Source organism: Trachurus trachurus (genome assembly GCF_905171665.1).
Source record: "Trachurus trachurus genome assembly, chromosome: 9".
NCBI lineage: Eukaryota > Metazoa > Chordata > Actinopteri > Carangiformes > Carangidae > Trachurus > Trachurus trachurus.
The window spans coordinates 25,320,177-25,336,490 of NC_139895.1; the positions used below are offsets into that span (position 1 = coordinate 25,320,177).

Consider the following 16,314-nt stretch of genomic DNA (forward strand, 5'->3'; position numbering starts at 1 on the left):
TATTCTATGTAAATATAGAAATCAAAACTGACATTAGAAGAGATAAGACAGAAAAAAGAGGGAGGAAGGGGAGACAAAGAAAAGGGGGACAGGTGGGGTGCACAAGAGGGGGGACAATAAGTGAGAAGGAGGTATGTGTATGCCAGAGTGAGGTGTGTGTGTGTGTGTGTGTGTGTGTGTGTGTGTGTGTGTGTGTGTGTGTGTGTGTGTGTGTGTGTGTGTGTGTGTGTGTGTGTGTGTGTGTGTACGGTGGTGGTGGTGGTGGGGGGGGGGTTAGAGAGAGAGAGAGAGAGAGACAGGAACAAGCAATTAAAAGCTCTGTGACATGTTGCTCAGACAGCTTGGCGTTTGTTTGTGGTGGAGAGATGAGGCCTTCTACCATGGTGGATCAGTGGGTGCCCTGGGGGAGGGTGTCTGCCCAGCTTGCTGACCCATAACCCCCTGCAAACACCCCTCGTCCTCTCAAACCCCCCTGTGGTTGACAACTCTACTGTCAGAAAGAGGAGAAGACCTCTTTATCCATATTTTGCTGTCTTCATCTTCCTGTCTGTGTGGCACTCCTTCTATCTACCTTCTAAGTTATTTCAAACATATGGCTAAATGTACCTGTAATGAAGCATGTCAGTGCCTTACTACAAAACAGCTCACTTTCCCCATGCTTTGAATGTTCTCTCTCTGGGGCGGCAAATGACAACATATCACCATGCCATGTGGATTGGTATGCTGTGGCTTGTAAGGTTAGTACAAAAACAAGGAAGAAGAAAGAGAGGGAAAGTGGGAGGTTGAGAGGGAATGCTTGGAGAAGACGTTCCCCAGATAAGATAAAAGTTCAATAGAAGAAAGAGAAAATGTAAAGAGATTAGAATGTGCAGCTGGCGTCCTTCTGAATCACTGCTTATCTGCCCTTGTTTACTTTCACCCTGGCCCCCTGACAGCCATTACAGTGTTGTGCATGCTTGTGTGTGCGTGTCTGCTTGTGTGTGTGGGTCAGTGATTGCATTGCGGGGGGTCTCTCTCAAAGATGAGTAGCGTTGTGAACCCTTCAAACTCACATACACGCGCAAAAGACACACACGCATTTTTGCCCTCAGCGACCCTGACTCCCAAGGCCCTGAAAGGGGCGGGACTGGATAGACAAATGTGTGAAACTTCCTCCACTTTAGCCCGTCCAAAAAATACATGTAAAAAAAAAAATCCAGGGTCACGTCACACCAACACTCACAACCTAGTGCCTGTATAAATCTGTAAAGGCACACTAAATGTATAAAAAAATTATAAAATGATACATAAACATATTGATGCTTTTTAAATCCCTTGAACCTGCTAAGTAAAAATGAAATGTCTTTGGATACATTACATCTTTGTCCCATGTTATTTATGTACTTAAAGCTTTCAGATAAATGTATGGGAGATGACCATTGCTAAATATCTGGCCAATAGTTGCAAAAAAATATATAATCAAGTCAGTAGTAGTAATACCTAGGAATATCAACAAGTAAATACACAAACTGAATCCACAGCGTAAATAGAAATGTCCCTTCACTTTCATCCTCTCTATTTAATTTCTCCAGCCTTGTCAATCAAAAGTGCTGTGGCAGTCGGATGGAGAATAGCAAAAGAGGAGCCAAAGATCGGCAGAGAGATGAGGGGGGAAGGACTGGGGGTTCAGTGTTGGGGGAAGATGACAAGTCATCTTGGTAAACAGTGGCATATTGTGTATTTTTAGATCCTTTGCTTTGCCCTAGATGTGCTCTCCTCTGAGCCTTGGCTTAAGGGCAGAGCGGTGTAGAGCAGCATTGAAGCAGTGGGGCTCCTTGACTGCTACATCAAGTGTCTCATTGTATCTCCTTTAATTCATTCAGTCTGTCTGGAGGAAGATGTCAGCTGGGCTGTGGAGCAGTGGGCTGAAGGCGGCTGCAGAGAGGAGAAGGAGGGGAGTCTTTCAAAGGGCCTTCCTCCCTCCCCCTTCATCTCCACCATCGCCACCAATGGAGGCAGGGAGGCCGGGGTTTGAATAGATTTGTCAAGGCAACAACACACATGTGCACACAAACTCTTGCATAAATGCACACGCACACACAGCACACAGCACACAGCCCCAGTGCTGTGGGAGACCGCAGGCATAACAGCAGTCACATAAAGGCAAGGCCTACTGGCTGGGATTAGAGAGGGGTGATGTGACAAAAGGATGGCACATCACATCAGCTGCCTCTGACGCATAGCATCATCACTTCAAGCGGCTCGTCCGCCGATCAATGGCGCTTTTGAACTAAAGGCAGACAGAGAAACAAACATGTAAACAGATTTGACTCCCCCCCCACCCCCCACTGCCACTTCTGTTGCTCCGTGCATGTGTGTGTATGCGTAATGCAAGTATACATGCACTCACTCAAACAGACACATTCCTGATCAATGTATTTATATGACGTAATCCCAGTATCAACATTACATGGAAACAAAGTTATAGAAGATAATTTAAAGTTAGAGTTGAAGACTCAGCTCTGAAGTAAGAAGTTTACAGCATGGTCTGAGAGTGTAAATGACAAGCAGGTGTCATGTCGACCCCTCCACACATGAGGGGTGCTTTTAAGTCTTATATATGTGTGTTTGCTGTGTGGATGGATGTGATCTACCACCTGCTGCAGAGTGGAAACCACTGCACTTCTTTCACATATACAGCACGCACACACGCACGCATGCACACACACAGAGAATAATGGACACAAAACACTGCACTCAGCTGATGGAAGGATGATCTAATGGAGCCACCCCAAGTCCCAAATAAGTCACTCTTAGGTGTACATACCCACTACACATTAAGCATCACAAAAACACACGTGCAAGGCCTTTAAAGGGCAACGTCTATGTCCTCCCTTCCAAAATCTACATGGAAATAACAGATAACACCTGTTAAAGCCGGGGAGGGCTGGACTTCATTAACATTATCACAGAGCAAAAACAAAAAAAGTGACTGGATTTAATGTTGTTTTTTTCCCAATACAACTTTAACATAGATCTAAATGAAACAATTAAGGCCACTCCTGTCTACTATTGCCCCCTGCATATTAAATACAGTTGGCTCTATTGGCTCCATTTCATGGTAGGGTTACACAGTATCTCCACCTCTTCCTTCTGGAAGTACACAGGACTGAGTCCCATGACAGAAACTCTGTGCCAAGTGTACAAAAGTCTCCTAAACCATAACACACATGACAGTCTGCAACCTAACTTCTCAGAAAGTAGTTCCGCGTATCAATTCTTGCTCACTCGCTCTGTGCCTGTCTCTCCCACCTCCTCCAGTTGCTGTATAATCTCTATGGATTAGGATGGTTTATTCATGACCATAGTGTACTCTGTATGTGTGTGTGCATGTGTGTATGTCTGTCTGTGTGTGTGCTCTGGGCAGGCCACTAGAGTGTGACAGCAGGCCAGCACAGTGACAGGAGACACCTTGGAGACTGTGACAGGCTGCCAGCTGTACACCATCATTCACATTTCTCTCTCTCACTCACTTCTCCTCACTATGCTGCTCATCTATCTCCACATTCATCTCTTCATCTCCTCTCCTCCATCTGTATTCACTCCATTCACATCCTACCTGTCTTTTTGTGTTTCTTTTCCACAACTCTACCCAGTGCTTTCTGGGTGGCAGTCAACAGGATTTAAATAATTGAACATTTCTCATACTTTATTTCTCTGTCAATTCCTTTTTCTGTCTGAGTCAATGGATGGGTCTTTCCATCTCAGTCTCTGTTTATTCCCTCTCCTTTTCTTTTCTTTCACCTTCACTCTTCCTCTACTAGCTGTGACGTCATTTTCCACTCGTCTGACCCATTTGGTCGATATAACCTGGCCCAGCAGGTGCTGATCTCTAAATCTCATCTTCTCTCTTTCACACTCCTCTTCTCATCTCTCCATCCCACCATCTAGTGACTTCTTGATCCCTGGAGGTGGGGAATTATCTTTGTCTGTAGAGAACAGAGCGGTCGACTGCTGAGATGCCACAACCTCACATGCACCCATTCGTGTAGGCACATTATTTGCGTAAACACCACCCGGAGGATTATTCAGGTTCACTGCAACATGTGGGTTGCTCTGCCCATGTGTGTGTGAGTTTTAAGATCAGTGTCCAATCCAAGTGTTCCTTACATCCAAGATGCGTATGATTTAATGATGAAAAAATATATTTTAAAAAGGAGCATTCACCAACAGATGCATTTATGTGTGAGCATTCAAAGACAAACATAAGCAAACGGAGCCAACAACAGAAACCCCTCAATCAGCCTAGAGCCATGGGATTAGCATATTGGGTGAAATACAAAGGGACTCTGACCTTTTGGTGGATCCACTGCACATCCACAGTATTGGTTTCTAATGTAAATGACTGGGACAGATTAGATTTTGGATTCACCTCCATTCTTGAGCTGACTGGGGGCTTGTTAACAAGCATTGCCACCCATGGCCAGAGGGCAGTGATGTGACAAAATACAATAACATAATTGAAGTTACCAGTTTAAAAAAAGAGACATAATTTTTGTTCTCTGTCACCATCAATCAGGTTGTTAAAATCTGTCTCTTCACATCATACTGATCTACAGCAATTATCTTCATCTGATACTAAATTATCAGTGAAAATCAGTGGTTAAAACACTTTTGTACTAAAATACTACAAGTACTTTTATCAGTCAATTGTCAAGACAAGACAATGCATCAAAATATTTTGATTTGTCATTTCAAGTTAATTTGTTTTTTGGGAAGAAAAACCAACACATTTTTGTTGTTAAATAAATTTGGTGTAATGATTATCTTAATGAATTTAAGGGTCCCGGACAGAAATAGAGAGTGTAAACGTCTAAATGTCTTTGGAATTAGTGACTCTTAAACTAATGTAAAGCTGAGTTCAAACTGTTTTAGAAATGAAAGGGATTAAGAATTTAAGGAATAAAAGAAGACAAAAACTATACAAGGAATCTAGAGCATGTAAAATCTAAAGATGTATCTCAACGTTCCTCCAAATTTACTTTCCCCCCCTCGCCCGTTGTATCATTGAGAAGGACATAGCATAGGTGTGCCACTGTTTCCCTCTAGAAAATTTCCCTTTAATTAGGCAGGCTCCTCTCTTAATTCTGCCAAAAAAGGACTATGGGTTAATGAGCACAAGACTGTGCAAATCCTTGCCTGTCCCCTGCCTTAGACTGGACAAAGAAGGTTATTTCAAATTTATTGTTCTGGGTAATCATCACAAATAGAAAATCACTTAACATTCCAATTATGCTCTGTCCCACGCATCCCTTAGATGAATCAAAAATAGGAGATGCCAGACAAGGAGAAGGGGGCCAGTGCAACCTTGAATCCCCACAACTCAAACTAACATACGTACACATTCGAAGACAAGTGACCCACACTTGATCGCACTACCAAATATATACATATATACACACACACAGAGACCCCGGAATGGGGGATGACAGAAATAGCAAAAACAAAAGGCAAGGGATATAAAAGTCTATGTAATACAAATAAAGGTATAGTGTGCATGGCTCTGTGTGTGTATGTGCATGCGTGCATGACATTTGCATCTCTGGCTCTCGAGCAACTCTGGTCTTGGCTGGTCTCATCAGTATGTGCATACAGAGTGAGCCCAGGTGCTGCGTATGGCTCAGAGGTCACATCAGAAAGGGCAAGTGCTAAAATGAAGCTAACACAAACGCACGCACATTCTATCTCACATGCTTACCCACAAGTGCATAGAAACACATGCATGCATTCTTACACATATGCATGCCTAGCCACATGCACACACACCAGTGAGGGTTAACTGTCTCAGTTATTCATTGACATGCACCCAGAGAAAAAAGAGGGGGCTGATAAAAAAAAGAGAGGAAAAATACATGCAAACACTGGTTCTCTATGACTTCTAAGGCTAGCTGTTGGTCAGGGGTACCTGTGTAGGTCAGAGGACTTGTGTGGGGAGAAATTAGAGAGGAGCAGAATCTAAAAGACCTCTGGATACATTTGCATGATGAGATGGGAGCTTGTGAATGGACCCCTGTATGGTTCGCAGCATCTTTGTTTGTCTTCAGGGTGTGTTTGTGTATTTCAGCATGTGTGGTAATTTCACCTGCTGCATCCAGTCCTGGGTGCCTTTGCTGGTCTCCTGTAGCCAGATGTTGTGAGCGGAGTCAGTCAGAGCCACAGCACACACTCTGTTCTTCACCTGCATTTCCCTCTGATTCATCTGCCACAAAAAGCAAATCAAATTTGTGTTTGTCACACTTCCAGCATATTAATGAGACAGACGCTATTAAATCTCAGATGTTTGAATGAGAGAGAGAGAGAGAGAGAGAGAGCTGTATGAAATATAATAACTTCTTTAGAAAAACAAAATAATATTTTTGAATTGCATAGATGTGAATAAAATTATTTTAATATGACATACCCTTTGTGTCAGTAGATACTTGCCTAATAAAAATTTTATTCCCTGTGCAACACACACTGTCAGCCTACTCCTTGGACCATGATAGCACTGGCCCAGTGGACAGCTTTGTAACTGGCGGATACAGATTCAACCTGGTGTATGGCATAATGTTATAAAGTGAAATATGAAAGAGCTGCTCCACCATAGCGTGTCCTTGTCACGTTCCGTACAAATGTCCTTCCCCGTGCACGTTCAAATACCTCGGTCCCCATTCTTAATACCCTTTCCCTTCACATGTCACGGAGAATGTGGCATCAGCAGGCCCGTCTTCCTATTCCCCTCTGAATGTCAACGCCAAGGAAAATGTCACACAAAGGACTTGTTACCGCACTACAATAGACTTCCCACACCGCTGGTCCTACCCCAAGGAGTATGGTAGCCAGGCACTGGGAATGAGCCGTTTCACTCTGTTTCGCTTTAAGATAAACGGGAAGAAAAGAGAACAGGACTTGCAACAATAGGTTAACAATCACTTACTGTATAGATTTAGTGAAGCTGGGGAAGGACTGGGGGACTGGGGATGGTCATAGAGCTGCAGAATGAAACACTAAGTGTAGTGGTGGTGTGGTCATTTACACATGGTGTTGTGGCAACACACACCAAATTGGACTAAATTAAGGCCTCATCTTACATGTCGTCTGGAGGGAGGGAAATCTTGCTTGCAGCCTGGACTACTGATCTCTAGGACTTGACATTTAGCAAGTAATGTTAAGGCTAAGACGGTGACTGGACTATCAGAAGTTGGTGTTTGTATGCAAGAATATGATAAATATTGGCCTACTGTATAAGCCCAAGTGTAATAAAATAAAATATCTGAGACATAAGTATAAAGATACTTTTATTTTATTTTTTGCAGCTGTGGAGGGTTTAAGATGGGGTTACAGCATGAATCTGTGTCTGACACCCAGGCTGAGGCTAAGGCTGGAGCAATCACAGAGGCCGACTCTAGCTGGCCGGCTGTACATCATAATGACGCTGGGCATTTGAATACATCCTCCCTTGCCCAGCCAAATTAAAGTGGGAGTGTATAGAGATAAATGGAATCTATTAAGGCACTAAGGACTCATACATCATCCAGCTGATAAGGCTTCCACTGGTGCGTCTTCACCACGGTGGAGGATAAAGCAGACTGAGAAAGGAGGTACAGCCATAAGCATAAAGAAAAAAGTGCACAACTATTGCACTAGAGAAAGACAACAAAAGAAGACAGACACTGCACATGTATGAACAGACAAATTCCCCGCTCGTACAGAATCATACACACACACAGAGATACAGACTCGTCTCTGTACTCCCTTCCTCATCCACGCTTGGTTGAAAATCTTTCCTCTGGCAGAACTGGGCCCGAGGGAGTAGCAAAGTCAACCTTTTAAAACTGGAGGTGTCAGTCAAGGTCCTGTTTTCTGGTGCTAGCCAAACGGGCCAGTCCCTGAGTATAGGGGCTGCTAACAGAGGCCAGGAAACAGGAGACAGTGGACTGACTGCCTATGGAAAACACGAAGCACATGACTTCAATCCAGACAAAAACATCACCCAAGCCTGGACAGAAAACATCTTTTCCACTTTCCAAGTGGTTAAATGAGTCTCTACTTGCCCCTATTGTATCCCTCTTAAAATCATCTGAGTCCAGTTTTTTTTTTTTTTTGATGGAAAACCTCAATGTTATTTACATGGATAGGGTTCACTGGAAATCACTGGCATATTAAAACGGTAACTAAGCTATAATAAATGGGATAACTTGTGCCAAAGTACACAGTATTTGCCAACCTGCCAATAATGACAGGTTGTTTAAGTCTATCTTTGTTTAAAGTATTTTGACATGCCACTTTTAAAACAAAGTACTTTCACAACATAACAAAGAATATGCTGATAGATGGAAGCAAGACAGAGAAAAGCACTACGAAGACAGCCAGAGGACATGTGTGCACGTGCGTGTGTGTATGCCTGCATGCGCATGGTACACACACGTGGATGTATGCATATGTGAATGAATGTGAGGAGTTATGAGGGAGCTGCACAACAGAGGGGCAGTTTGAGTTTGTTGGGGAAGCAAGTGAATGATAGACAGCAGTTAGACAAAGATAAAGGCATGAACAAAGAAAAAGGCACAGCTGGTAAGGTGGGAGTGAAACTTGGTTCTAAATGGTGCTGGATAGATGTGTCTGGAACTTAAACACTGAACTCAAGTATTTAGGCAGAGCGTGGTTAATTGTGCCTAGATGTACTGTCTTATCAAGTGGACAGATGAGTGGAGAAATTATTTTTAAAGACTGGATAACGAGACCTTCCGAAATCCTGAAGCAGCCATTAAAATAGATTAGATTCACCTCTGAATGCTCTTCGGTTTTCTCTGGCTAAATTTTATTGGTCTGAAACACAATGAAAAACTACTTTCTCTGGCCCTCTCTAACCAACTATTGTCCTCAAGTTTCTCAGTGATTTGCTATTCAAAGATACTCACACAGTGTATTTGCTGAAATGAGGAAGGGAAATAAATCAGGAACTCTCACCAAACAGAGTCTGTTTTCCTGACGATGCCTCAACCAAAGATTAAAGACCAAAGAACTCCATCTCCCACCACTGGCTATATAAATCACTTGTTCTGACAGGTCTCATTGCCGCAATGCCTACACACATATGGCTGGCTGTGGTAACAGTTGAGGTAATAGGTTGACAAATAATGACTCCAGGAGAGAGTGCTCTACGCAGTGTGGCCCTCAACCACAATGATTTTGACACCACTGGGTCCCGTGTTTTAAAAGCCACAATGACAACTGTGGTTAGCTGCTTGTTGAAAGGGAAATCTAAGCATGTCTGTGTCTTCTACTAGGTGGCTGATTCTCATGGTTTACTTACCAGCCAGTTAGAACCATAAAGCCACATGCCCCCAAGGGGGTACTAGAGATGTAAGCTGTCTTATCATATGACTCATCGTGTTATAATTTTTACACCATGTTACCCTGTGTGAGTTAGCGTTAGCCATCTTTATCCAGAATGTTAAATGTGCTAATCCACTATGTAACCGCAGCCTGCAGCTTTAACAAGGAAACAGACCAGCTGTTGTGATCAGTCTTGTATCGGACAGGGAAAAAGAAAGAGAAACATGTGGAAATACTTGTTGAGCTAAAACCAACACACAGATGTTGAGACATTTGCCATGCCTCTGCTGGCCTTTCCTTTAATGCTAAAGCAGCTGGATATGCAGAGTTAAGTTTGAGTGGGGCTTGGACATGGAGGGCTTGCATGTAAAAACTTATATGAAAGGAGAGTAGAAAGGTAGACGGTTACGAGAGAGAGCTGAATGATATGTAAAAGTGATATGCTCAGAGAGAGAAAAAAGAGGGGAATGAGGAGACAAAGCAAGACAGATGAGAGGAAGACGGGCAGATGTGCACAACAAAGAATATTTATGAATCTTTTATTGATCCCCATGAGGAAAATTCTCTTTTCCCTTGACCCACTTCACGGGGAGATCAGACCACAGGGTCAGCTTCAGAACAGCATCCCTGAAGCAAGTGGTCTTTCAATGTCTTATCACCAGTGTGATGTATTGCGTCTATCTTCTGCACCATTTCAGGCTTATACTGTAAGTCTGATTCACATTATCATGGCCATTCTGACACCATAATTTAGTTTCCACAAAGAATAAAAGAGTCAGAAATGTCTTAAATTTCTCCCTGTGACAAGCCGTTTTTACTTACTCTGTGTGATTTTGTATTTAATTTGAACATAGCAGCACATACGTACATTTATTTTTTCATTTCTCTGAAACATGATAACAAAGCTGAGTCACAAGTGATGACGCACGCTTGAGTTCACCACCGCCCCACATACATTCACACTCTGAATGAACTACAACTCTCTCTTTTTCCTCCCTCTGTTTTTCCCTCGTAAACCACTCTTTTCTGATTTCTCTGCAGAGGGCTTGGTTGCTATAGAGACCCACAAACATCACCAATTTCTGACCCCCTGGACGGCACAGTTCTATGAAATAGCGCCACACACACACACACACACACACACACACACACACACACACACACACACACACACACACACACACACACACACACACACACACACACACACACACACACACACACACACACACACACACACACACACACACACACACACACACACCTCTAACCCTTGTATCTTGTACCTGACCTCTCTCATGGCCTTCAGCAAAGTACAGTGTTCAGCGCTTTAAGCTACTTCCTGCAACAAAGCCAGCTAATTGCTAGACTTTTTGTTGTGCATAATCTTATTTTCATCACTGACGTACAACGTGAAATGTGATGGGTGTGCATATATGTAGATGAGAGGTTTGTGTATGAAGGAGGGGAGGGGGGCATATTAATCATGTTTATTTATCTGGACGAGGAGTTGAAATAAGCGTCGAGACATCATTTAACAGCATGCTAAGCTAATCTCTGGTCGAGATAAATACTTCATTTCTCTCCTCTCCCTGTGACGCTCCCTTACTCGCGACTGCTCCGCTGATGCTACATCTAAACACCGGCAATAATAAAGACAATTATTTAGGCCTTTGATAATTATGTGTCAAAGGCAGCGAAAGCCACTAGATAATTGGGCGAAAACTGAATGGTAATCCACAATGGAGATCCCTGCGGGGAGACAGACAGACTCATCCCTAGAAAGAATGCAGTGTGAGAGAAAAGAGAAAAAAAAGGCAAAGACAGAAAGATGAGAGCTCTTTAAGGGGCCTTGCTCACTGTCAGATAGTAATGTGAAAAGCCACAATTATACACAGAGAGAGAGTGCGAATGGAGAGCAGCAAACAAGAGGAAGGAAAACAAGGGATAGAGAGAGAATGACAGAAAATGATTGAGACTGAAAAAGAAGACAAAATGTAGAGTGGTAGTGGGAGTGTGCAAAGACTGAGCAGAGGCCAAGGGGAAGGAGGAGAGAGAGAGAGAGAAAGAGAGAGAGAGAGAGAGACAGAGAGAGAGAGAGAAGCGCCCCGTGACGATGCCAGTCAGAGACGAGGCTTATAATGTGGCTGCGCCATGCACTGCCAACAGCCACAGATAATCTAGGACTACCCACTGAGCACTGAAGCACTGCTTAAATATTTGATTGATTAACTGTCCTGTTGCTGCCAGAGAGTAAGAGGAGAGCATCAGAGAAGCCAGGGCGAACACAGAAAAAACAAACAAACATGTATGCGGGTGCACACCGGAAGGTTGGAAAACACATGGCGCAGACACACTAACACATACACCCCCATAAATCCCTACACGCCAACATTGGAACATGAGCACAAACACAAACACATAGAGACATGTACACATTGCAAGCATGTGTAGAGTCTGCAAAGACAGTGGCAAGGCCGGGGAAAAAAACAAACATAAAGGCTGATCCATGCTCTGACAATAATTTCCTTCTATCATAAATCAATAAGGACAATAGACTTATAGATAAACACTTGTTAAGTTGATCACCCACAGCTGCATTTGGCTTTTAATGACTGAGAGATTCGCCATGTTTGTGTGTTGTCACTCTTATTCCTATGACTGAATGTTGCTAGCAAATGATCTCGGGTCAGAGAGGGGCGGATAGGAGTGGAAGTGCAGAGTGTTCAGCTACCCAAACTACCCTGTCTCTGTGGCACATACACACACACAAACACACATACACATGCACACACTCACTCATCCCTGTTCGTCCCTGACTGTGAAAACACAGGCAGCTGGCCCCCCACGCTCCGACACCCTCCACAGGAAGAGACAACACCAGCGCTTCCTGTGGCTTTGAAGCAGCGGTCCCAGGTCCCCTGTCGGTCCCCAGCTTCCTTTGTCTTAACCGCAGGAAGGAAGCCCTCTCTAGCACGAGGCCACGGGGCCCTAGGGAGCAAAAAGGAGTGTGTTTGTGTGTGTGCATCTTTCATTGCTGTGGGAGTGTGCAGGGGTTTTGCTCACTGAGGTCACATGCATTTACTCACAGGGTTTTTTCCCCTCTGACTCTCCAGTGCATGAACCCTGGCTATGGTGAGGGTGTAGAGAGGGAGGGAGAGAGCAGTAGAAAACTGCAATAACTTCCTCCTGTCTTTCCTGTTTCCTCCAACGGCTGTTCCCCACATGTATGATGGAGGAGAGATGAGGAAGAGAGAGAAAGGGAGGATGGTGGGGAGGCAGAGGGGGTGAGATTTTAGAGGGTGAGGAAGGGGGCATTCCTGAATTGTTTGAATGACAGCACCGGACGCAGGCTAGTGGGAAGTGGTGCATGTGTGTGTGCATGTTGGGGAGATTCTATGTGTGTATGAACATGCAACACACACACACACACACACACACACACAGAAACACACACACAGACACACGCGTGTGCATATAAGATATACATACAAACACACAGACCCATGCATGGCCAGATAGCCTACACACCAACATCAGTGGGGGATGTGAGGAAAAGGAAGGCCAGTAAATATTTACTGACACAGCAGAAGTGGAGAATGGTTGTCCACTGGTGGAAACAAAAGGCAGAGGATGAGGAGCAGCGTGCCAGGAAACCTGCCGGCTGTGGGCGCTGCGCCCCGCTTGTGCCCGCATGGAAAACAAGAGGAAGACGGGAAGGGCAGAGGGAGGAGGCAGAGAGGGCAGGGATGATGGGATGGAGGGAGAGAAGAAGGGAGGGACAAACAGGGTTGTGGGCAAGGGAGCGCTCATAAACAATGGCAGTGAGCAAATGAGCAAAGAAAGTGCTGTTAACTCAAAATAATGGAATGAGTTGTAGTGGAAACAGTTTTAGAGGGAGCTGGCTTATGCATACATGCATGTGAATATAAAAATTATTAGTTCTTCAAACAACAGTATAAAACTTGGAGAATTTCTTTTCACATTTATCCATATAAGTGATTTTCCACATTTAATTTTTTATTTTTTATTTATGATAGTGATAATTCCAAAAATAATAATAAATCCTTGGGACACTTAAATTCCTATTAGTTTTCAATTGTCTGACAACGCCAAATCATTCAGACTCACTAAGCCAAACCGATGGTCAAATGCATGCTGGTATTTCATAGTTTCTACAACACAATTCAGTTAATTTCTAATTAAGGCTAGTGTTAATGATACCAACTCCCTACAGTTTGATCAATTACATTTCTGTCACGATGAAAAGACTGCTAGTCGTTGCTCAAGTTGCATGAGCTATACCCCTGTGATGTTCACATTGAAATGATATTGACACAATTAAGAAAGTGGACAAAGTTTTGTAACATTAGTAGTTCAGGGTGTTCGTATATTGTTTAGTGACAGCAATTACAGAAATTCTCCAAATGATAATTTCTAATTAGGCATTAGCATTCCTTAACAAAGTGAAATTACGGCATGCCGACTAATTAAAGTCTTGTGTTAATTAGACTACATCTTAGTTAAGAAAACCAGCACAAGGTACAGTGGGCAACGTCTTCATCATTCCCAAATCAACTGGCCATATTAACAGCTTTGGTCTACAGAGTGAAATGAGAAAGTAACTTCTGCATAGTGCAAACCAGCCGAGGCCTCATCATCTCAACTCTCTTTTTTCTCTCCCTCTCTCTCTCACTTTGAAAGTGCTTCTTTCTTGTCTTTCTCTCTGTCTCTCAACCCTCCGGCAATGCTGTAAAATAGAAACCTAACCTCAATATTTTCCCTCACGGTGCTGGGACTTGCTGGCCCATTAAATTCCCCTTCCCATGTGTCAGCTTGCACATTTCCACCATGAAATTTTCGTATAATTAAACTTTCTTAATGATTTATAAGCTATAATAATAGCCGTAAGTATTTCAGAGCAGGTTAAAGGGACAGCCTTTAAGTGCACGCCGGGGGATGACCCTGTTTTAACATAGTTTCGGATGGGTGACTCTCGGCTGGAGACCAGGATGGATAGGGTGAGGGAAAATGAGATTGACGGAGGGAGGGAGTGCATGAGAGGGCCTAACAAGGGTGGGTGGAGGAGGAGGCTGAGACCTTTGTGTCGTAACTCAGGGTGATTCTGACATGGAGGAGAACCAAGAGCTCCCTGAATCCTGGCCGCAAGGAGACAGCTTACCATGGACAGACAGAGAGAGAGAGACACACATGGAGAGCAGGCATACAAGCGCAACAGAGGTTTAAAGAAACTGAGAGAAAGAAACCCTGAGCTGGAAGAGAAGACTGGACGCAAAACTAAAGATGCAGTACGAAAAAGAGAGAGAAAGAAAGATTGTCTGAGCATTAGATAAAATGAAGTTAGATAAAATAAACCATGGAGAGAACAAAGCAGAAGAAACATAGTTTCATTATGACTCATATTATTAAAAAAAAGTTGAATGTCCAAATCTAAAGCAGTACTGAAGGTAAGGTCTAAATGATGTGCAGCATGTTCCAGGGCACACACTCACAAACACACACATGCACACACGCACACACACAGATGTTTGCTCTCTGCTGCCTCTCTGACGGCAAGGCTGATATGATTGCCACTTAGGAAATCAGTGTGTTTTCACACCACTCTCAGCTCTGCCAAAGCTAATGTGTTAAATATCCATCGGGTACTGCTGTCCATTTCTGAGACACACACACACACACACAGGCAGACACACACAGCCTTAGGGGCTGATGAACACTGATTCCTTGTACTAACTGAGCCCAACGTTGGCATTTGAGCCAAAATTTCTAAATTGGGGTGCAGTGAGAAAATTTCAACAAGCTATGATGTGGATTTTTCACTCAATTCCTCTAAATTTGTTGTGAGAAGGTTGAAGTGGAGATGAATTTAACAATCGTGTGACTTTCTTCTCTCTACTTGTTGTTGTCAAGAAATACCCTTTTTTCAAACAAATGTTTTTTTTTCTTCTAAAGATCCATAGAAATTCACTTTCTTGCTTCACAAATCAACACATAAAGCCCAGCTACTGCATGTGTTTGAAAAAGGTGGAGCCTGCTAATGGCGAAATCTACCAAATATCTCAGTGGACTGTTTTTCACCTTAGCTGTGAATGGGGGAGGAGGAAGAGAAGGAAAATGAAACAAAAACAACAAATCTGGAGGCGCCTGCTGCTCAACACATTACTGGCAAATCAGGTGTGTATGTGTGTGTGTATGTGTATGCGTGTGTGTGTGTCTGTGTCCTTCTAGGGCTGCAGGAGTTACATTCTCAAGGGGAGGTGTTTTGTATAAACTTCCAGGGCCACTCAACCCATCTCTGATTGAGTGCAAAAAAAGAAAAAAAAAAGTTCGAGGGAAGGGAAAGAGGTAAAAGAAAGTGACAAAGAGCGTGTTCCTTCCTTCAGTTATCACCCTCTGCTCTATTTGCTCGTCTCCCATGCCGTGGGGCAAGGGGGTAAGAGAAAGCCCCAAAAAAGAAAAAGAGAGAAAAAAAAACAGATTGTGTGATCCCCTGTACTCAAAAGGAGAAGGAGAGAGTGAGGGAGGGAAAACTACAGAAGGCCAACTAAAATTAATGGAAATATATAACAATCTGAAATTAACTTCTCATTGCCACTAGCCATGATTTAAAACCGCTTTTTAACGAGAGGAAAGATGAGTCAGAAAAAAAAGAGAGAGGGAAGGGGTTGAGGCCATATTACAAATTGGACAAGCTGGGGGAAGCTACAAGTTAATTTGCCCCATCATATAAAAACTTTGCGGTACTGCAGGCACACTTGCTTAAATGATTATTTTTATGCCCAAAGTAATCAAGACATAAGAATAAAAGATTAAAAATAATACTAATTTAGGGTATAAGAAAATACAAAGCAATTCAATTAACCAATTAAACAGCCAGGGTAAGAGAAAAAAACAAATCCATTTCAAACATCTAACACGTATCATGATGTTCTGTGA

General features: G+C 43.2%; 2 protein-coding genes across 4 annotated transcripts in view; both read right to left on the bottom strand.

Moving 5' to 3' along the window:
• The window catches only part of rhobtb4 (Rho related BTB domain containing 4), a 539,043-nt gene that overhangs the window by 513,425 nt on the left and 9,304 nt on the right, over positions 1-16,314 (bottom strand). The window lies entirely within an intron of this gene.
• Positions 1-16,314, bottom strand: part of arb2a (ARB2 cotranscriptional regulator A) — a 146,871-nt gene that overhangs the window by 46,077 nt on the left and 84,480 nt on the right. For all 3 annotated transcript variants that reach the window (XM_083979524.1, XM_083979525.1, XM_083979526.1), the window contains exon 9: positions 6,122-6,238. In XM_083979524.1, the coding sequence (XP_083835650.1) occupies positions 6,122-6,238 (117 nt within the window). The remainder of the gene's footprint in view (positions 1-6,121; positions 6,239-16,314) is intronic.